Source organism: Epinephelus lanceolatus, chromosome 1 (assembly GCF_041903045.1).
Source record: "Epinephelus lanceolatus isolate andai-2023 chromosome 1, ASM4190304v1, whole genome shotgun sequence".
NCBI lineage: Eukaryota > Metazoa > Chordata > Actinopteri > Perciformes > Serranidae > Epinephelus > Epinephelus lanceolatus.
In genome coordinates this window covers 19217705-19240347 of record NC_135734.1, presented here as the reverse complement: position 1 = coordinate 19240347, position 22643 = coordinate 19217705, and the positions used below count along the sequence as shown (strand labels likewise).

Here is a 22643-nt window from a genome sequence, read left to right as displayed (position 1 = left end):
GTGTCAGTTTGTTTACAGCGGTCCTCCCTGCGCTGCAGCTGCACAGACATGGCTGTGGATATCACTTTACTTTTCAAAGCCAGTGTCAAGACAGTGAAAACGAGGAACAAGGCGATAGGAATAGGCTTTGACTCCACCAAAGATGAGATATTCAAGAGGAGCAGACCCAAGAGTGGCTTCTCTCCGAAGGCCAAAGAAGTGGTGAGTGTTTTCTCGAGCTAACTTTAGCTAACTGGGCTAGCATCGACACAAACTGACTTTACGTGTAATGACAGCTAAATACTGACCTGTTTTAGTGACATTGACCCTAACGATGGTTTGTAGAAATAACAGTAAGCCCAGAAAATGTGTACAGTAAGTTAGGGAACTCTCCGGCATGCTTGGTGTTGAAACTGAAACTCAATGCTTGGGTTCAGTCCATGTGCACCAGCTGTTCACAGTTAGCACGGCCTCTGTCAGCTGTTTAATGTTGTATATCTTTACACAACTTTACTGAATGCAATATGATTCATTAATTCAGTATCTGACAAATCAAGGCTCTTCATTACATTGCAGCCATGCTCATTGATTTCTTGCGGCTCCTAACGCACCCAGAGATATTAAAGGGATAGCTGCCTTGGTTAAAAAAAGGATGTAGCAAAACCTCTGACAGTTTACACATTCATATAATTTTAAAGTAGATATCATGATATTGGTCAAACCTAATGGGATTCATCCTGAAAACTGCTGGAGCTGATGATTTGATACATGTGTCAGATGTATTATCTTACTCTCCTGATTGTGCTGTTTCTGAGGATAGCAGCCTCCAATTTAGATCCTGTTATCTAGCCGTATCATACATGGAGAATATAAATAACTGCGTATATTTCCCCAATAATGTCATGTTTGGGGTGCTAAAATAAATTGAGTGAGTCTTTTTATTTGCTGTAAGATGATTAGTGTATTCAGGGGGGTTGTCAAATGCAATAAACTAAAGTTCAATCACTTTTGGCCTTGTGAAAGCCAACAGAGTATGATTTTTATGATCTTATTCATTTCCAAAAAATAATTTCAGTGTTATACAGGAAAAATACCAGCCAGAAACCATAATCATACTCAGTGAGTCAGAGTTTTATTTTCTCCATGTGAATATGTTATTTACAGAGAAAGGAAATTAATTTTCAAGTGGGTTGGTGATTTTGACTAGTTTTCTGTATTTTACAGCTTACAGGATTAGGTATGAAACAGTTACCAGTTTTATGATAAACCGTGGTAAAATTTCCAGTGGTTGTTATTACCATATCCAATATTACTTGTCATTAAAACAGTGTTTGATTCGCGCTTTGAGAGACTCACAGTAAATACTGTCCAGCATCAACCAAAGGTAGCAGAAGTCTCCCAAATGCAGGTGCACAGACCATGCAACGTGGGTTTGTTTTGATCTTGGTTTGTTTACAGAGACAGTGTGCTGCAGGCAAACCAAGTGATACTACTGATCCTTTGTCCTCATGTACAGTGACACAGACACTCGAGCAAGCACTTCAAATTCATATGGTTTTGTTTAAATGAGGTATTGGCTGTGTCATTATTTATGCAAACATTACGTGCATAGAGCTGCTTATTTATTTGTGTTTTTGATAGAAAACTTGGTGAAATCATTTCAGTGTGTGTATCAGTACATTTTGGACATTTTCACCACATTTTAACAACACAGTGATGATACGATTATCATGATAATTTTGGTCACCATAATCGTGATGTGAAATTTTCATTCAGTTTCACATCTATACAGCATGCCATGCACTGTCATTGCATGTATTCAAAACAAAGAAGCTTTCCACATAGCCATTAATGTACTTATACAAAGGCCTTCCCTGTCTGTCTTTCACTGCATCATTCTTCCAGTTAGATTTGAGCATTATATCTGCTTTTAATTCATTCTGTCTGTCTCTCCAACTTATCTTGCACAGTGCCCAGTGTTTAGGCGTCAACGTATAGCAAACAGGGCATGTCTTGAGACTAAAAATCTTACACCTGTTGGAATTTGGTTTTGGCAGTTAATCTAATGTCACCACTTTTGGCAAATATTTATACATCTTTGGCAAATGTGATTTATATATCACATGTGTTTTTTGTACAATGCTGCTTGTCTGTGTGACCCTTCTCTGGACCCACTCACAAAGCACTGAGGCATTGATATTACGACACAGTTCAAATTAAATTGTCTGTTTCAGAAATTGCAGTGTTGCTTTCTGGCCTGTTAGCTTGCTTTGTTCCACACCAGCTTTACCATTATATGCAAAATGTGAGCTAATCATCGCCAGCAATTATTATCAGTAAGTTTTTCCAAGTAGACATACATAAATACTCTGTGGACTAAAGACTGAAGAGAACATTACAACAACTTAACGCTTCCAACAATGTCATGTACTGTACACAGGGAAATAAATATTACTTAAATAATATAGCACTTACAAAAAACACAATTTTTTACTTTGAAGAAAAGACATTTTAAAAAGCAGAGCAGTCTAAAAAAAAGAATAATGACTGCTCTGCTTGAGATTTGGGAAGACAAAAGCTAAATTGTTTGGGGGGAAAAAAAAAATCACCTTTGGCCAACTGGCCAGACTCGGCAGTTTTGAGCCCAGAACATTTGGTGCCAGCTGTCAGATCCGAGTGCCGCTGCTCCTCCAACACTGACAGGCCTGGGTTCTGGGCTTTGAACCGACCCGGAAAATTGCCTAATGCGATCTAGACTTGAGGCTGAGGAAGCCGAAACATTACTTATAAAAGTAGTGGAGACCATTCTTCTCACCTTATTTAGATTGAAAAGTCATGGCACATTTTCTTATAATGTACTGAACTTATTAAAACAGTTCAATCTCAGACAAATCTTCAATTTCAAATTTTGAATTCAGTACCTCTGTTGAAAGACTCACTGTGTCCTAATCTTGATTTAACTGGGGAAAATTCACATAGCTTTAAATATACTGGTGAAGAAAAGTTGTTTTGAATCTCTTGTCATGGGACACTGACTTTAAAAACTTGGCAGGAGGAGAGGCAGCATTGGCGTTTAATTAGTTCAGGAAACCTCACAAAATATCTCAAATTTTATTCTTCCATTGAGGTACGCAGACATCATCAATGGTTGGCAGTAGGAGATGGATCATTGGCAGCTAAGAGGCTTCGCTCCGTGTCATGACTGTTGCTTCTAGAGCCAGAAGTCCATGGCCTGACATGAATATTGTGAACACAAACCTCTTCAAAGGCACCTTGAAAAACCACTTTACGTGTCCCTCGGGGAGTCGGGACTTTAAGTTGTACCTGATGTCTCCAACCATCGATCTGAGGCAAACATGAGCAGCTCTGCACAACCAGGTTTTTGTTATGTTCTGTTACGTTGATATTAGAAATGGTGGTTTAATAAAAGCAGTGGTGCTGATTCAAAGAAACCCAAACCTATCCTGTGGTGCCTGCCCTCTGCTCTCCTCCCCCCCTACCGCTGTCTCCCTCGCGCTGCAGATATAATCTCAAACCATCTCGGTGAAGCAGCTTTTGTAGAAATTGAAATTGCAAGTTTGGAATGTCCTGACTGCTTACAGTTATGTTGCGGTTTTTTACCCACAACTCAACTATCCATTCTTCTCTGTACGGCCTGACATAGGCAGCATTTTTTTGTGCAAGTCCCCTCTTCACATGTATGATTCCATAAACATGCTGCAATAACATTTTCTTTCGGCTCTCGAACAATTTCTTGGGGAAAGCCGATCCTCCCAAGAGCCAGTGATTAAAGGTGGAAGATCAAAACAGAGAAAATATTAAATTAGGTCCCCAGTAACAATGTTGACGGCCGGCACCTAATGCACAACAGATGTGGGTGCCCTTCAAGACATGCATAACTCTCCAAGTTCCCACTGAAGCTTCACAAAAATAGAAGGAAAACATCAAAGTTGACAAATACACAGTGGTCCTATGAGGCTTTTTCCCACTCACAGAGCAGCTCAATGAGAAAGGAAATGTAGCTTCTTTCAAGGCAATGAAAAAAAGGCTTGATTGACTAATAAGAGGGCCAGTGTTTACAGGGTGGGGTTCGGTCAGGGGAATCTTCTACCTCATAGGGGTCGGTTTGGGGCACTGTGATCTTTATTTCACCGCTCACCTCGTCTCTCCGCAGCATGCTGCCCTTCTCGAGTTTAAATGGAGGAGGTCACTTTAAAATTGTTAAATTGTGTGTAGAAAATAGCGCTTGGCTCCCTACTGGGCTTTTAGTATTGGTATTCCAAAATTGGCTCCTTCTCACAGTGTTTTCTTAGAAACCCTGAAAAGTGTGGCCATCAGCCAAGCACTTAAAAGTATGTTGTGCTGTCAGAGGAGGGGGGCTCTTCCTTATGATAACTTTCACATTGAAATAGTACGCTCGGATACTCTCAAAACATTTAGTCTCGAATCCGATTTACTCCATATTTTTGTTAGTGATGATCAAGTTTCCAAGTCCAAAATGTTTTTCAGACATTTGGAATTTCATCAAAGTTGTTTTGGGGATACTCTGGACTGTATCAGCCCAAATAATGTCTGATTATGAACATTAAAGTAAAATGTTTTCCCAGTGAAATCCACTGGGATATGTTAAATCAGTTAGGGCGCACTTAAAGATGGAGACCAAACTTTGAAATCGTTTGTAGCATCATTTTTATGATTCTGTCAGTGCTGTCATTCAGATGGAGCATATTAGCAGGTCCTTTGCATTTAATAGGTCGTGTTGGACATGTTGCACAGCCACAGCAGCAGATGGCACACAGCAGCGACGTTTATGAGATGGCATTAATGTCAGTCATTCAGAGAATAAAGTGCACTTTTGTCTTGAATACTTTGCCAGGCCCCTTCTTAAAATTAAAGCTATTGTCAAACAAGTAACAAAGTTATAAAACATTTATGGTGGAAGCACAAAGCCTGGGTTGTGTAGCTGAAATTGGCCCACTGCAATATTCACAAAATAGCCTCACACAGATTGAATACGTATATTAGAGAGCAAAAAAACGATCAGTCACATAAAAAAAAGTGTAAAAAGTAAATGGTTAAATCCTGACTTTAATATCATATTGTCTTAAAATGTCTTAAAATATCAATTCCCGCAATAGCCGATACCAGTGTTTTCTATGTTGTTGTTTATTTTGTTTATGTTGTTAGTTATTTCCACGTTTGTGCCAGGGAAGCAAAGACATTTTCCCGATAATAATAATAATAAAAAACTGTTTTTAAAAAAGAAACATTTATCATTTATCACCATTTGAACACAAATTCAATCACAAAAACTTACAAAACAACCATTTGTTGTTTTAAATAACTGCTTCAGAAGTCTTTTTTTCAATACATATAACTACCATAATTCCCTCTCTGATATCTGTTTTATTTTGCTGTGAAAACATCAACAGATTTCTTTTTCGGACAGCTGTATTTATATGAAATGTGTAAGTTTCTTGCCAAAAAACAAATGTTACGAGATTACATTTGAGCACACGACATTATAATTCACCTTCGCCCAATACTCATTTTTACTGAATAGAAATTAAATGCTTCATAATGTAACTCAGTGCAGCCTTTAACGTTAACCAGCTCTACTCCTGCAGATGTCAACAGGGATCCGTTGTTCACAGTATAGCATTATCAGGGAGACAACTGGGTGTGTCCACTGATAGTGAGTTTCTGCGTCCTTTCATCCAGAAGATGTGCAAGGGAAGATCTCTGTTGGTCCCAAATCCGTTTTCTATTGTCCCTGGAATAACAGAACGTCTTAAACCATGCTTTTAAGCCTGCGCAAACTTTGACACAACAGAAAAACATCAGCCACTGCCATCGATGGATTTAATTTTAGTTTGCTGATAGGCTTATGACACTCAAAAAGGCAAATATTGGCCAATTCGATATTAAAATCAGTGTTACACATAATGTTAAGCTGAACTGGTAAATGCAGAAAAATCTTCTCAACACCCAGATGCTTAAAAACTTTACCACACTCAACAAGTAACAAACATGTTGGCTCATAGGTAAATGCACACTCACATACAGCAGTCACAGCCAGGACTCTACCCAGTCAGGACTTCAGCCATAGGGAAGTGATTTGCAAGGATCACCCTGAGATGAACGTGCTGCTAAATGGTCTCTTTACCAGCTGGCCTAATCTCTGCACTGTTTTTCCATGAGAGCCAGGCAAATTGAATTTTGAGGCATCTGCTGTCAGGCCTCAGCACAATCTTGATTTTGTTTCACTGCATGCAACAAAAAGCTTTTGCATGATTCATGAAAATGAAAATAAAAGAGGAAAAAGTGGTGAAATACAGATTTACAGATGTATGTCAAACTCTAAATCATGAGATGGACACCAGATACTCTGCAGACTAAATAGTTTAAGCGGAACAAAAGTAATGCTTAGCTCAATAGACGAGGCTCAATTTAAGTATTTAAACATGTAGCAAAACTAAAGCAGCAGCTATTGTCGCTTTTTGGAGAATGCTGTCAAGCGTTGTCATTAGACAATCCTATTTACTGTGATTTACAATCACTGAAATACGACTGATGCAGATGACAGCAGGCTGCATACTTGACCCTGACACTTCAAAACACAGAGACTCTGAACCATGAAACTACAACAGATGTGCGCTCCTCTACGTGGAGACTAGCAAGGTTTTTTGCTCTAGATTAAGATGTTAGTACAATAAGATATGGAGTAGTAATTATGTATTGTCATTTCACATTAATATTGAATGCATCAAGTGAAACTCAAGCAGATAATGTTGTTTAACTAACAGTAGACATATTGTTTACCATCCAGTCGTGGTCAACATTCATCTGCCGCAGATGAAAGGCGTTGTTTCAGGCAAAGGTCAACAGAAGAAGATAGTTTTCAAAGTCGGGCTGAGTTACTCTGGTTCTGCCTCAGAGGTGCAACTCTATAAGTCCTGTTTCTGTGTTTATTTGTTTGTTGAGTAGCTCAGTACCGTAACAGTTTGTCATCCACACAGCTGAAATTTCTGCTGTTTCCACACTTTGCTGAACGTTGCTTTCTCTGTTGCTCAAATTATATGGCTTTATTCAATTCAATCCTGCTGTATCAGATGCCGATCAACATCGTTTTACATGCGCAATTACTCTGTTTTTTGTCTTTACAGCTGTTGTCTAACATCTGCCTTCGCTTTTTGAGACTAGATTTGAAATTTAGAGTCGAGAGAAGAAGAGTGTTTTCCTATTCAGAAGTCCATCTACTAATTCAGCCATTTACCAGAAGGAAAGATGTCACCTCTGCTGTTTACTCAGAATTTTGCACACTTTGTAATCCACAGCATGATGTGGGATTTTTAATTAAAGCTACTTTTTGAAGCACTTTTTTTCTAGCATTAGTTTATATGCTCATCATCATGAATTGTTATTAGGTGATTCTCAATGGTGGCAATAATGGTACAGTTTAGTTACAGATCTGACAGTTATCCACGTCTGGCGTTTCCCATATTGCCATCATGAGTACAATATCTGCATATATGAATTTGCCTATTGAGAGGGTGTCTCAGTTCAAATCACTTGATGATGCACTGGCTGCACTTAAAGAGGCGCTTTCCTAGTGTAAGTTAAAGGTGTGTACAATCTCAGATTTTACACTTTAAAAGAGGAATTGAGGCTTTATATGAGTATAGTGCTTTCAGAGCACATCAGTTATTGTATGTTGCAGTAATACATCCAGCATGCTGGTGAATCTGATTCAGTACTATCTAGATTGAAACACTAAGAAAGAGGAAGGTAACATGTTGATTTACCTGATAGACTAAAGACAATATCACCGCAATACAGACACTACAACCCACAGTATCATTTCATCATACTGGCTCTGTCTGTTTGAATGCAACATGTCACTTGATGACACACATGCCACACATCTCTGTTTATATTCATTTATTTTGTCTACTGTGATGTCCAGGTTATTTGTGAGTTAAATGTTACAGCCGCAGCTGATACATCTATTTCTTATTAAATTGATTGTTGAAACGTGATTTAGTTGTTTCAAAATCAGCAGCATGTTTTCCATTGACTAAAAGAGCTGTCATATGGTGATGTCATCTACAGTCAATCTCAGCAACCTCTTGCTTCTTAAATACTTTCAATTAGTAGGTGTGGGGGGAAAAATCGCTACAACATAGTGTCATGACATTTTGCATGGCAATATTGTATCTATACATGGATGCCAAGTATTGATTTTTTAAAATATAAATTAATAATATTGCAAATAAGAGTTAATCTTTTGGTATTCTATTATAAGAATACAATCAATTCCTTTTTTAGGTCACAAGATAGATTTTGCTGCTATAGAAATGATTGAAGTGAGCTGAACACTGAAAACTTTATCATATTGACATAGTTTTGCTTTTGGGAAATAATTTGCAGTTGAAAAAAGATAATACATTTCAGTATATCACAGTTTACTCAACATATTGCAAAATATATATTTGCAATGATAATGTATCATGACTTAAGTATCAGGATAAAATTGTATCGTAGGGCCTCTGGTGATGTGACACTGTCTTACAACACAATGGCGGTTACATTGTTCTGTCAGCGTCTCTTTACAGCATACACTGTCTCCAGTGATGTGCCTCAGTGTTTGTTTTAACTTGACATTTTGTATCTGTGCATGATCTGACCTGCATGATCAAAAATGAACAAACCGACCCTGTATACAGGCGCTGCTTACTCAGCTTTCAATTATCCAGTAAAAATCAAAACTGTAACACAAGTTTAGGACGTATCAAAAAAGGTCAAAGACGTTGTTCATAAATAGTTTTCTTTGATGGCACTTTTTTTGTTTGTTTATAGAGCTGACTAAAGCGTTCTTACTGCGAATAGACATAAGAAGACAAAACTGAACCCATTAGAGTCAGACATAAACATGATAATAAAATCAGCATGCGGCAGAGTCTTCTCCAGTGAAGCATCCTCTCTGTATCAGGCCCTCATACCTAAACACAACATAGCTTGGCGTCAGCGTGGATAGCCCTCGGTCAGGACACACAGGGACTTAAACCAAAGCAGGGCAGTCATCATCAAATTCTGTCAGTTACCTGGATTTAACAAAACAAAGAGCCATCCAAGCTCTTTAGAAATCTGCTAGCTAAGCCTTTTCTCTTTTCTTCCTCATAATAATCCCCCCTGATGGTTTGTTTGGGCTCAATCTGGGCTGGAGGGAAACAGGGGGAAGGAGAAAGTGAGGAGGTAAAGTGGGGGTCTTTGATGATGACGAGATTAGATGTAGCCCGGCAGACTGTCTCCTTCTGCCTTCGCTGCGAGCTCCGCCTCGCACACACCTATTGCAGTTACACATATGCATACACACAAACTCACATATAGCTACATACACACATATACGGTGAGCCACATGCACAAGGCCACCCCCTTCCTCATTGTTGAGGAATTACTTGCTCTTTAGGGTCTTAAGTTACAAGAGCAATTGATCCCCCTGACCCCCTGCAAACCCTTGAGGTTGTGCTGGGAATCCGAGCTCCAATGTATACACACGGGAGACAGCTCAACCCCCAGAGCAGCACTCTTGACACTCCCCGGCACCCCCACAACACACACACACACACACACCTCCCATTCATTTGTCGTCTGATTCGGCATGTTTCAATTCTGTGGATTTAGCACTGCCTGCTGGTCAAAGAGGTGCAGCACCATCGACAGAGTTCTGCAGGCTGATATAGTTTGTACATAAATAAAAGTCTGAAGCCAAGTGCTAATTGCAAGCAGAAAATATAGTTTATGGTAAAAAGATAAATTAGTCATGCCTTGTAAGAGGTTATATTCTCCACTTTGTGGCAGCCTATGGTAGCCTCAAAAACTGAGAATTACTGAAACTCAAAAATGTGCTTCCATGGCGGTTTTCGGGGCTATAAATAACCATTTTACCACCAGAGTGGGTTTTATTTGAGATGGGGAAGGCAGAGGCTTAATGAGATTACGTTATGGTGATCACCAGTCTGCCACATCTTTAGTGCCACATCTTTAGTGTCTGGACAAATTTTGTCTCCTTTAAAGATCAAATAAAAATATTAACCAGAGTTTTTCAAGATGACAATAGGGCAGTAGTTAATGGTTATTTTCATTGTCATTCATTCTTTAATTTTTATTTCAGTGTCATGCCTTTATAGGCCCATCCAACATGGGACTTCAAGACAAAGTTATTTCATAGCCATCTTTTAGTCTTGCATACAACAAACGAAACAGAATGTCAAAATTAAAGAAGCATCATCCATTAATGTACAGATTATTGTCTCATTTAATCCACTGATTGTTTATAGAATCTTAGCAAATAACAAAAACGTCACGCCATCACAAGTGTGTGTCATAAAAAAATCTTGTTTTCTCCGATGCACAGGCCAAAATATTTAGTTCGCGATTGTAGAAGACTAAGAAAACCACAAAATACTCACTTTTGAAAAGAAGCCAGAGAGTTTTTTCTTTAAATAATTACTTGTTATCAGTATAGTTACCCATGAATATTTGGTAAATTGAATAACTGATTAGTTGAGTAGTTGTTTCCGCTCTAGACCAGAGTAAGTACGTCACATTAGACTTGAGTGTTTCATCTAGGGAGTGAGGTAGATAAAACACCAGTCAAAGTGATCATCAAAGACTTGAAATTAAGTACTTACTTAGATGTCACAACAAACAACAATTTTGAATGAAAAACCCTACAACAACTGTTATTTTCTCTACGGTAAGAGACGTGTCGGAATGGCTGAATGCATCATGTAATTGCATTATTGCTAATTAGGGCTGTACAATATGAGAAAAATATGTGATAACGTTGTTAAATATATCATAATGATAATATTTGCAAAAAATAAACACATTAAATCATTTTATTAGTTCTGTCTTCCTGCTATTTTCAGTGTACTGCTAAATTGAATAACTGTTTGTCTAACTAAAAAAATGAAAGAAAATTTATGTTCCAACATTGTTTTATTCAGCAAATTTAACACTGAACTGAACACAGGCCCCTTTATATAAAAATGGAAAGATAGTCACATTTTAAATTGTAGTTTTCCACTGATAACCTCTTTTAATTAACTTAAAAAATCCCTGGGAGCAATATCACTGTGTTTCCCAACGTTTCCCAATCGTGCAAGTTGATATTGCAGTGTTGATTGAAAAATGATGTATTTGCCAATCTCGGAACCCACCAGCTATCATCTGATGATAATAAGGCTCTGGGGCCAAGGGCCAATATTTCGGACTAATCCAGAGTAGCCAGCAGATATCTTCGCTGATTTTTTCTTCCATGCGTTGTTCGTTTTGACTAGTCTCTTTAAGCAGATATTTACATATGAATACAGAACATTTTTAAAAATAAATAAAGAATGCATTACAGCTCTCCACACGTACTGTTTGCCTGCTATCCCTGCTAATGTGGTTGGTCAGTACTATTCCACCAATAAACAGAAATCAGAGGACTTCAGATCATATACCGTCACCCTATTACTAGCTTTGCTTAAAAAAAAAAAGAAAGAAAGAAAAAGAAAAGATAGCCTATACTTTCCAACCAACAGGATGACCCAGGACTTTATAAAAGGCAGCTTATTCATTGGAGGTTTTATGGCTGTATTTTTGGAAAATCCTATCAATCCCGCAGCAGCACACTTCAAAGTCCCCTCATTCACTGAGACACTACACAGCGGACAATGTTTTAAAAGACTTTGAACCATAAGAAAGGTTCTCTTCTCCCTGAACCCCCCTTTAACTGCTCTGAACAACAATTAACTCTTGACCTCAAATAATTCTATTATTACAAGGGTCGGCTTGCCTCAACAGCCCTCGCCTGAGTTATTTGCCCCACAGCAGTGTCATACGTCACTGAATTACCTTCTAAAGCAAAGAAGGACTTCTAGGTTTCTAACAAATTGCCCAGCACTGTTTATCTTGACACCTTCTTTCTGCATCGAAAAACTTGTCATTTTTTAAAACGTCAGCTTGAATAAAACACTGCTTCAGGCCACTGTGACGCTCAGAATGAATGTTTAGAGACATTATTAGACTGCTGGTGCCAGGTTACCCCTTACAGCCAAGGCAATTTGATAATTGAGGTTGTTAGAGTGAAAAAAGGCTGAAGGCTGAAGACAGCGTCGTTATGCTATGAAAATAATCTCCCACGCTCTGGGGTCGCTGTCACAGTCAAAGTCATTGTGTCATTTTTCAATCCTTAGCCTGTCCGAGTTCTGTCTTCTTCGGGATCTAACAGAGCCCGCTGTGTGCGCATTCACACCCACTTGTACCCTGCCAGCAGAGCTCTGTAGACAGGGAAGCAATTTGGTCTTTTTTAATATTTGACCGAATTACAGGAGCAAATATTGGATTGAACCAAGTTTCCTCTGGTTTGCCTGTGCACACATACACTTGGACATTTTCTCGGTGATAAATAGTAACACATCATGAATTTAAAGCTTATTAGGGATGGCTCTGTCAGTGCTCTGTATGCAGCTGCTCATGGTTATATTTACGAGGACTGTTTGACGAGGAAATTGCAGGTTTGATTTTTGTATGTCCCAGACTTGATGAATTGTCAAAAGCAAATATTGAGAATTCACAGAGATAGACAGGCATTGGTCGCCTGTCACATTCAATAAATGCAAAATTATACATTTGCTCTGGCTCTGTCTAAATGTAGTCTGGAGAAAATAGTTTCCTGGTATACATCAAAAAACTCTTTCTTAAGCTGTGTTGACACGGTTAACGTATTTGAGCAACTGAGGCGTAGCATTTAAAGAGACTCATTGACATGAAGGTAATCAAGTAATGCTTCTTCTCACTTTATCTTGGCAGATCACGAACATCACCAAGCTCAAAGACTTTCTGCTACAACACAGGAAAGATTATGTGAGCGCTGGAAGGTAAGCCTCACCAGACAGTCACAGTAATCCACTACAATCAACAACAGCAGCGGTAAAACCCTTCAAGGCTGCAGGGGAGGCCGGAGAAGAGACGAACGCTTTGATTCTGACAATATTTAGAGGAGGTCAAGAGTCAGGGCTACTCAAAGGTACTGTCAAATATGTCTCCAGTCAGTGTGTATGTGCTGCAGGGTCTGTCTGCTGGCACAAGGTCAGCAGCGAGTAGGGTGGTCTGTAGCGGCAGGCTCCAGTCTAATTGTCTGGAATAATTGAGCTGCAACCAAGTGAAGAACAAATCACGCCCTGGGACTAATCCAGGCCTTCCTCCCTTCAAGGCCCCCTCTGTGTTCTGTAGGTGTGGGTGTGTGGAGTAGCCTATGTTTTGTTAGGTTTGTTGATAAAGCCTCAGCAGAATACATTAACTGAACATTAGCGATGTCAATGGGTGGAGTGCAGCAGTATTTAGTGGTGGGAAAATCCATCAAGAAGCCATCGGGTATGTGCGCAAGCCTCGTCTACCGTCAGCCTCGTCATTCCAATTATCTTATCAGCTTCCTTTTTCCTCCACACTTTGATTTTGGCTGACAGAATAATTATGGACTGTGGTTGATAATGAATTCACTTCCAAATGTTTATAAAGTATGTGTAACTAATCATTGTTTCAGACCAATGCCTAGGATTAAAGTTAAAGCTTTTTTGGTGCTGCCCTTGAGTCGATTAGAATATAATCAGTAGGCAGTTAGAGGGGGAACAAGAGGAAACCCCATCCCCCTTGTCAGCAAAATTACCAAATGTGATCCCTTTGTTAACCTGCCATCCCTCTCCATCCCCCAGGTGCGGACCCAGACGCAGGCCCTGACCTGTGATTAAGGAATTATTAAGAATTATTACAGATTGACGAAGCGTTTTTCATTTAATGTGGCGTGGCAGCATTTGTAGCGCTGGTTTCGTGGCCCAAAACCTTACAGACCGATTGCATGTGTTAAATCATCTCATGGGATGCTACTCAGCCAATCAGATATGTGCATTCTAGTAAGCCTTGTGACTCATGTGAGTGAGTTACAGTTCAAATCCAGCAGCCTATGCCTCATCTCAACATCTATCACAAACGCACAAATCACCTACTGCATGGTGGTGCAGTGGCCAGCATTGTGGCCTCACAGTTAGAGGGTTCCTGGTTCACATCCAGGGTTGGGGGTTCAAATCTCGAGTGGGAGGGCCCCTCTGTGCGGAGTTTGTATGTTCTCCCTGTGTCAGCGTGGGATTTCTACCAATACTCCGGCTTCGTCCCACAATCCAAAGACATGCAGTTTGGCATTTTTGCTTTAACAATGACGAAGATTGATGAATTAATGACATAGTGCTGATTAATGTTTTTGTCAAATGACTCATCATTACAGCTGTAGTTTTATTATATATTAATTTCAAGTTACATGTTAAAGCCTTTCGCAAGAATCTGATTAAACCAATCAGGCTTATTCAAAATTCAATCTAACCCATCAAAATCCACTTTAACACCAGAATAGAATCATCACCAGCCTTTTACATGTCTTATGTATGTATACTGAGCATGTATGTACTTATCTAAGGAGTGTCATTGTGTCTCAGAAGTCCACTAGAGGGAGACAGTAAGTCTCAGCTACACACCACCGCCTGACAACTAGAGGGTCCTATATTTGAGTCACAGTTGTGCCCTTTGTACATCCTTGATTCCTTTCCTCACCTCCTCTCCTCACATCTTAGTCCTTCCCACCTGAGATGCAAGCGGAGGAGGCAAAGAAGAGACGCAAGCTTTGTGTCTCTTCTTTGCTTGAGAGAGGAGATGAGCCATCATTTCAAGCAACGTTAATTAAAAAAGATGTCTGGCACAGCTGCATCAGCTGTCCATTGTTTTGTTATAGCCTACCATTGTGTTTTATGATCTCTGTCAGAGGAGCACGAAAGTGTTTATGACAGCCTATATTTAATTTTAATTCAATTCACAATGTGGCAGCTGTGTGTCAGGCCTGTTATATCCATCATGGGTGCCGAAAAGACTCTCGCAAAAGATGCACCTGTGCACATCCTCGCTCAAAGCTCCTCCAGCAAGCCTCCTCTCTGCTAAAGATGCATTTCAGGAATTTAGACATCCTCCAATAAAGATCTTGAAATTTTGAATCTTTCAGTTTCTTTAAGTGATTGAACTGTGATCGTCCAGAGACCCTGCCATCTTGTGCCCAGGGCACAATGGGACAGGTCTCTGCCCGACAAAATGCTGAATAGGGATACATGTAGAGTTCAGAAAGTGGTTGAAGGTAGACATGAATATTAGGGAGAAGGAAGGCATCTGTTAGTATGTAGCCCACTTGTAATAATGCTGAGCTCTAACGAGTCTTTGTTTGGATATCAATCAAATGTTCATCTTTTGATAGATGCCTACAAAGTATTTAAACTCACTATGATTGTTGTTGTGTGTTTTACAGTCTCATCTCATCAGATCTTACCCGGATGACGGACAATGAACGAGACCAGATAGACCAGGATGCTCAGATCTTCATGAGGACCTGCTCTGAGGCCATCAAGCAGCTACGCAATGAAGGTGTGTGCTTGTTTTACTGTGCAGCACATGAACTAGTCCACAAATACTATTGTAAACATAAAAAACATGCTCTTGGGTGATTCAAATTTTGTCTTGCATTATGCAGCATACATTAAAGGGCCAGTGTGTAAAATGGGTTGAAAACAGTGACATCAGTGGTCAAATTCTAGATTGCAGGGCTCACTCACTCACCCCTCCCGTCGGGTAAATGACGGCGGCCTCATAGGGACAAAAAGCCTTGCGTATGAGTTTTTCAGGAGTAGGTCTATCTAGCGACGAGGTGAATGTTTATTTAGAAATCTAAGCCATGTTACGATATTGTAATGAATCCCTCACGAGCAGGAGACCAGAGGAGCGTTCGGGAAAAAGGCCTGTTTATTTGAGCACTCCAAAAACTCTGGTAACACTCCAGGGGGTAAAAGACTCCGTCCCAAACTCTGACTCTGACTCTTCTAGCGTAACAGACACACTTCATAACTTTACACACATACTCGTTTACCATACCGAGTGGGGATCCCTCTCCCCTTTCTGCTCCACCAACCTCCAGCCCGCACACTGACTGACAGCGTAGCCTGTAAACAGAGCTCAGCTGTTTATTTAGCCTAGCAATATCTCCGGACTATAGTAGCTGCAACGGACGACTTTGAACGTGATTTTGAAGAGTTTCTTGTAGCGGATAAGCGCTAGCGTTTCGCGTTCTCTGGCTAGCTGGGTGGTCCGCTCGGGCTGCCTTACATACATGGCGACGCAAGGTGGCGACTTCTCTAAAGCAAGGCCCTTGCTATATATATATATAAAAGTATAATTATAAGGCTACGAAAACCAAACGAATTTTATTTTATAGCGATCATACACTTGTATAAACATATTAATGGGTAGAATATTCAGATTCAGATTCAGATTTGACAATAAACCATGCCAAATATTACACACTGGCCCTTTAAAGATTATGCTGTCAGTGGAAATAGAAATAGAGTTTTTCTTAAATAAGTGGATGTGGTATTTTTCTCACTATAGCAGAGAAGCAGGTGACATCAGCCCAGGTGAAGGAGCACAGAGGGGCAGTACTGGACCTCATTGAAACATATCTGAAAGGTGAGCTCATGCAGCTCATTGTAAACCACCTTGTTCTCTATGGACAGTTTTGTATGCATCCATTTGTTTGCCTTTAGGACATTCACTGTCTTGGTGAGTAGTGTGTATGAGCCCAGAGGGCTGGTAGCATTGGTTTCAACATGAGCAGATGTACACATACTGAATACCTGAAATCACTGAGCCAATATTTTAGCAAACAGGACTGCATGGTAACATTGTGTGTATCTTGATTGTTTTAAGGAGTGTGTAAGCTGTACTCTGAGCAGAGAGCAATCAGAGTCAAGAGGATGGTGGACAAGAAGAGGCTGTGAGTAACTGCAAAAATCAGCCTCTATGTATACCTCATTCACATCATTCATTAATTACTTTATAATACTTTAGAAAATTGCTCCTGATTTCCATGACCCTGTGCTCTGTGGTTTCAGGTCAAGACTGGCACCGGAGCACCACAGTAAGGTGGAGAAAACACCAGAGGTGGAGCCCACGGAGGAGAAGACTGTCAAGGAGGAGAGTTCTGGTAAGTTAGTGAGTCCACTGAGACACTGGACTCTATTTCTGTGGCAGAACAAAGACTGGTACGACCAACCCTGCTACTACATGTTCATGCTTTACTGACCATGCCATGTTCTCTGTTGGCTTGGTATTTTTGTGTATTTAGCTGTTTCTGTGCCCAGTAAATGCACTTCTCCTTGCATTTACTGCAGATCAAGAATATATGGGACTAGTGACAGAAATGTAGAGCAACACTTGGGTTAAACATTCTTAAAAGTAAAGTAGATACATTTGGTCAAGAATACAGTTTTAAAGGGACTATAGCAAAAACGTCTGATGAAAGCATGATTATTACATGTACATTATCTCTCTTTACATTGTATAAAATGCTTCATCGTTTACATTTCTACAGCCATCTGAAGGCAGCAGGACCGATCTTTGTGTTTCATCTGCAGCCTCTAATTTAAAAAGCGCCGTGCCGCAGCCTAATTATGCCTGATGATTCATCATGGGTACTTTGATTAAATCACAACCATTAACTTGTATTTCTGCAGGTTCATAAAATCCAAACCACCAGGTAGGAAGGGAACTGTAAAAATGTAGGGATGCACTTCACTGTTTACTGTGACAAATCTTAACATAAATCACTTTAAGTTCTCAGGACCGTATCTTCACCCAAAAATCACGTTTGTTCAGGAGACAACAGTTGCAAGCGTGTTGTCAATTTAATTCCAACATTACAGACAGTATTAGCATTACACTTTTTTATTTTGAACATCTATTTATGGATGAAAGGCTTGATCTCATGACAGCACGAGAAGTAACCATTAGTGGCATCCTTCTGAGATGAGCTGTAACATTAGCTAGCTGAGTGGTGCTAGGTGAGCTAGCAGTAGATGCATGCCTCCTTCTGCGCGCTGATACAGTTGGCAGGTGTAGTTTGGTAGAAAGAAAGTAGTTCCTATATGGAACTGCTCACAACAATGTCTCTGGATTTTCTCGAGTAATCAGGTCATAATTTCTGGAAATAGACATTGCTGTTGAGTTTTTCAAATGTATTTTTTGGAGCTTTGAGCGCCACAAGCCGAGCACCAAGGGACAAATAGACATGTCCGTGATATTGAAGATATGTGTAGATTTGTGAGGTTTGCAGATAGATGAAGAGTTTTTACTTTTCCTTCCTGCAGAGAAGAGTGTGTCAGAGGTCCCGAACAACCACATCAACCTGTGGGAGGAGGGCAGGGTGGAGGATGAGCTCTCTCCAGAGGAGATCCAGATGGTGGGCACCTCATACTTCATTATTCATTATTCATGTTATACAGTATGTAGATTTGTATGATTCATGCGTGTCTCATGAAAGTGCAGCTATACATAGATGACATCTGAATGCACAGGGGCTCAGTGAAGCACACACTCATTGCTTTACTGAAGAGGTTTTTAGGGAAATTACTCTTAGGGGTGCAATTAACAGACTCATTTGGATTTCTGAGTTATTTGTCAGTATAAAAAATACTCTCAGTCAGTCAAGTATGTATATTTTCACAAAAGTACACAGTTAAGTTAATTCAGCCTTTTTGCCAGATAGACCTCTTTGAGGGTTTGTGGCTCAGACAATACAGCATATCCCAACTTCTAGTTACACAGAATTAGCGTCTGACATCTGCATAGCATCATTGATGATGTTTTATTATTGTGTGTTATGTCCAGTTTGAACAGGAGAACCAGAGGTTGGTGAGTGAGATGAACAACCTGGTGGATGAAGTGAAGTGAGTCACGCTCAGCACACATGTTACTGTCCCTTTTTATTATGTATATTCTGAACAGCAACTATTAGCAGAGGATGTCTGTAATTTCATTTTGTTTACACTTCAGTAATGTGAACACTGAAGAAAAATAATTTACTGGGGAACTGTGGTAAGCCAGTGACGCTCTACTGTGAATGTGTCACACAATGTTACTCCCCCTCCCACTAAATTACACCGCCCTAGTGACTGAAATAACAGGTGAGCAAGACAACAGTTATGTGGAAAACCAGATCTCCATCCAGACGGGATTAAAATGACCCAAGGACATAGGTGTTTAGAGATGGGTTTTTTTACCCTGGTAGCCAGAGAAAATCAGCGACATGTTTGTTTCAGATGGAACAGAAGCAGTCCTGAGGTGAAAATGACCTGCCCCTGTAACACTGATTTTGTCTAGAGGGGCATAAAGGGATGTTGCATCCCAAAATCAAAAATACATATTTGTGAAAGTTGCTGAGTGCTGGTGATATCGGCCGTAGGAATGTCTGCCTTCTCTCAAATATAAAGGAACTAAATGGCACTGAGCTTGTGGTGTTCGAAATGCCAAAAAAATACATTTGAAAAACTCAACAAAAAAGGCTCTTTCCAGAAATCATGACCTGGCTACTCAAGATAATCCACAGACCTTGTTGTGAGAAGTTTCATGTAGGAACTATTTTCTTTCTACCAACAACACCCACCAACCGTATTACTGCACAGAGGGAAGCTTTGTTAAGTTAAGTCGAAAGAAAATAGTTCCTACATGAAACTGCTCACAAAAAAAGACATTGCTGTTGAGTTTTTCAAATGTATTTTTTGGCTCTTTGAGCCGAATGCCATCTGCTTTTGAGAAAAGGCAGACATCTCTACAGCCAATATCTCCAACACTCTGCACCTCACACCAAAACAATCTAGTTTGATAAATAGCACTACAGGTAAGAGAAAAAATATGTATTTTCTATTTGGGGTTAACTGTCCCCTTAAATATTCAAGGCACCCTATTTTCATGGCATATTTTAATGTGTTACTTTTGTGCACATCAGGCAAATCGAGGGGAAGGTGGTGGAGATCTCTCGACTGCAGGAGATCTTTGCTGAGAAAGTCCTGCAACAAGTGAGCTGAGTTCCTCCCATTTTATTTACTGTGACACTTCATTTTGAAAAGAAGTTGTACACAAACTCATCATCTGTCTCTCTTTTCGTGACAGGAAACGGAGATAGACAGTATTCATCAGCTGGTTGTTGGCGCCACAGAAAATGTCAAAGAAGGCAATGAGGATATACGAGAGGTAACATTCACTGATCTATTCTGCATGTGCTGTTCATATTTAATATTGTGTTCCCCTTTGGCTTATGTTCACAAATCTATATTGTTTTCCAGAAAGCTGGGTTACTGAAAACTCTGAGTAACTTAATCATGAGATGAGGGAAAGAGAGATAACTTAAACTCTGGGTCAGTTACTGTGGTTACTGACTCTGTAAACCTAACAGGCTTGCTGGCAGGTTTTTTCAACAAACCCTGAGCTTCACTGCATCTCCTCTCACTGTTTCATTATCTCATTGACTCAGACTGATTCAAAGAACATATTGAAGCGCATTAATTAGCAGGTTTACTGTCAGAATCAGAACCCTGGCTGGATATTAGTTTGTTACTCCGGACTGTCTAATGTTACCACTTTTATGCGCTGTCAGTCATTTCTTTGAACAGTAATTTTTGCCCTCACATTCAAATATCACACAGCTTGAGGCTGAGAATCAAACCTCTGCATGTAACACTGAAGATATATAAAAATCAGTATGAAGCTTTAGGCACGTAAGATCCATGAATAGTTATCCCCATCACTTACAATGTAAATTGGCCGCACTGATGGAACATTATCCTCTAATATTGGAGATTATGAGTGAGTGATTCTGAGTGAGCAGGATTGTGGTGCCGCAGCAGAATGTGAATGAGTTTGTTTTAAATAGTCTGTCTATAGTCTGAACGTGTCTTATAAGCTTTTTATTTAAAATCTACTCAACTCTACTCAAGGGCAAATTATCAACCACATTATTACAGGATTCTATTATAGTCATGTCTTTTTGTCTTAGATTATTATATTGTTTAAATCTTTAACTATATTTTTCATCTTCAGTTGCTGGCTCCTGTGTTTTGTCCCCATCAGACTTAAGCTGAACAAATATATTTAGAATGTAATGTAGCTTATGTTCTAATAATGGACAACACTGAATAAAACTTTATTGTGTTAACTTATTGACACTTTTTCCCGCTCTGACTCAGGCTCTTTTTTTTTTTTTTTTTTTTTTTTTTTTAAAGATAAACCTGCACAGTCTGCATCCAGGCCTACAAATAAATGTCAAATTTATTATAATCCTGCCAAGCTCTGGCGGAGGAGCCCACAATTCCAGTGATTAATATACATCCATCGGATTAAAATGGAGGCTCTGCCTTTTGTTGACCTGTTGCCATGGTGAATGGAATCATCAGAGCTCCATTGATAATTGCTTTCTTCATTTCCTGCGCGCAACCTTAACTCAAAGTGAACAGACTCAGAGTTGATTGAACTGACCTGATCAGCTGTTTTCCATCTCAGGGTTCATCAGCTCAGAGTTCAGGGTTTTAGACTTAGAGTTTGTTAAACCTGCTATCTGGAACAGACCCCTGATGAGTGGCATGTCATTTTGTTTACTTATTTTACCAGGCAATCAAAAACAACGCTGGCTTCCGCGTATGGATCCTGTTCTTCCTGGTCATGTGCTCTTTCTCCCTCCTCTTCCTGGACTGGTACGACAGCTAACACAACTAGCCGGCATTGACTCTCTATATAAACAACAGGAAACCGTCTGGCTCTGGCTCATATTGGTTATCTCATAAGGACGTGATGGCAACACTAAGACTGTCTGTGCAGTTAACCACGCTGGACCTGGTGTACAAAGTGTTGTTCATGAAGATTCTGTGTTGAAGTGAAGATGGCGTTCCAGTCTTGCCTGATGCTAACTGTCTATTAATGTTTGTCCAGGGCAGCTTCAATGTGTAAAAGCACTTCTATGGAGGCGAGCTTTGTGTGCAGCACTGTATCCACTTCACGTGTGTGTATGGTTGGACAGTGAGTTTCTCTCCACCGCTAAAAGCAGGTTTGATTGGCAGTAACTTTTCTTGTCTGGCTGACTGAAAAAAACTCTGTTGAAACAGACACGAGGATACTGTACAGGCTGACATCACATTCACTCGCTGTCTCACGTAGATGATTTAAATAGGTTATAAACTTGTGTACCTCAATGACATATGAATTATGCTTCACTGTCAGATGCTGTTGACTTGTGATTTCCAGGCAATTATGAGCAACAGAGCAATTTATTTGATATCTATCACGGCAAAACTGTCCTGACACACCACTCACATTTAGTAAAACTAAACAATAGTCTTAATTAAATTCTGTGTCTTCTGTCTTTACTTCTGGATATCATTGTGTAACAGTTGATATATTTCATATTTATGTCAAGCTCTCAGATAACATCAAGAGCAGTGGAAAGCCAGAAAGGCAGCCTGCCTTGGTTTATGTCAGCCAAAGAAGAGAAGCTGCCGACAGGAGATTTGATTCACACAGCCTCCTGATATTTCCGCTAATCTGTTTATTAGGATTAACCTATATCCTAGTTAAAGCATTATAGCGCTTAGAGATTTTTCTTTGATCTTAACTCAAGGGAGCTGGGGCTGTTAACTGTATTTATTTTCTGCACTGTGGGAGTTTCAGCATTACTGACAAGATTTGCTCTTGAAATAGTTCAT

At 39.8% G+C, this 22643-nt stretch overlaps 1 protein-coding gene across 1 annotated transcript; it reads left to right on the top strand.

Annotated features, from left to right (window-relative positions):
- Positions 1-22287, top strand: stx18 (syntaxin 18). The gene is made up of 11 exons (XM_033626912.2): positions 1-201; positions 12841-12908; positions 15371-15486; positions 16504-16581; positions 16822-16888; positions 17007-17098; positions 18261-18352; positions 18781-18839; positions 19898-19967; positions 20062-20142; positions 21556-22287. The coding sequence occupies exons 1-11, from the start codon at positions 49-51 to the stop codon at positions 21649-21651; spliced, it is 972 nt and encodes a 323-aa protein (XP_033482803.1). The 5' UTR covers positions 1-48; the 3' UTR covers positions 21652-22287.
- The last annotated feature ends 356 nt before the right edge of the window (positions 22288-22643 follow it).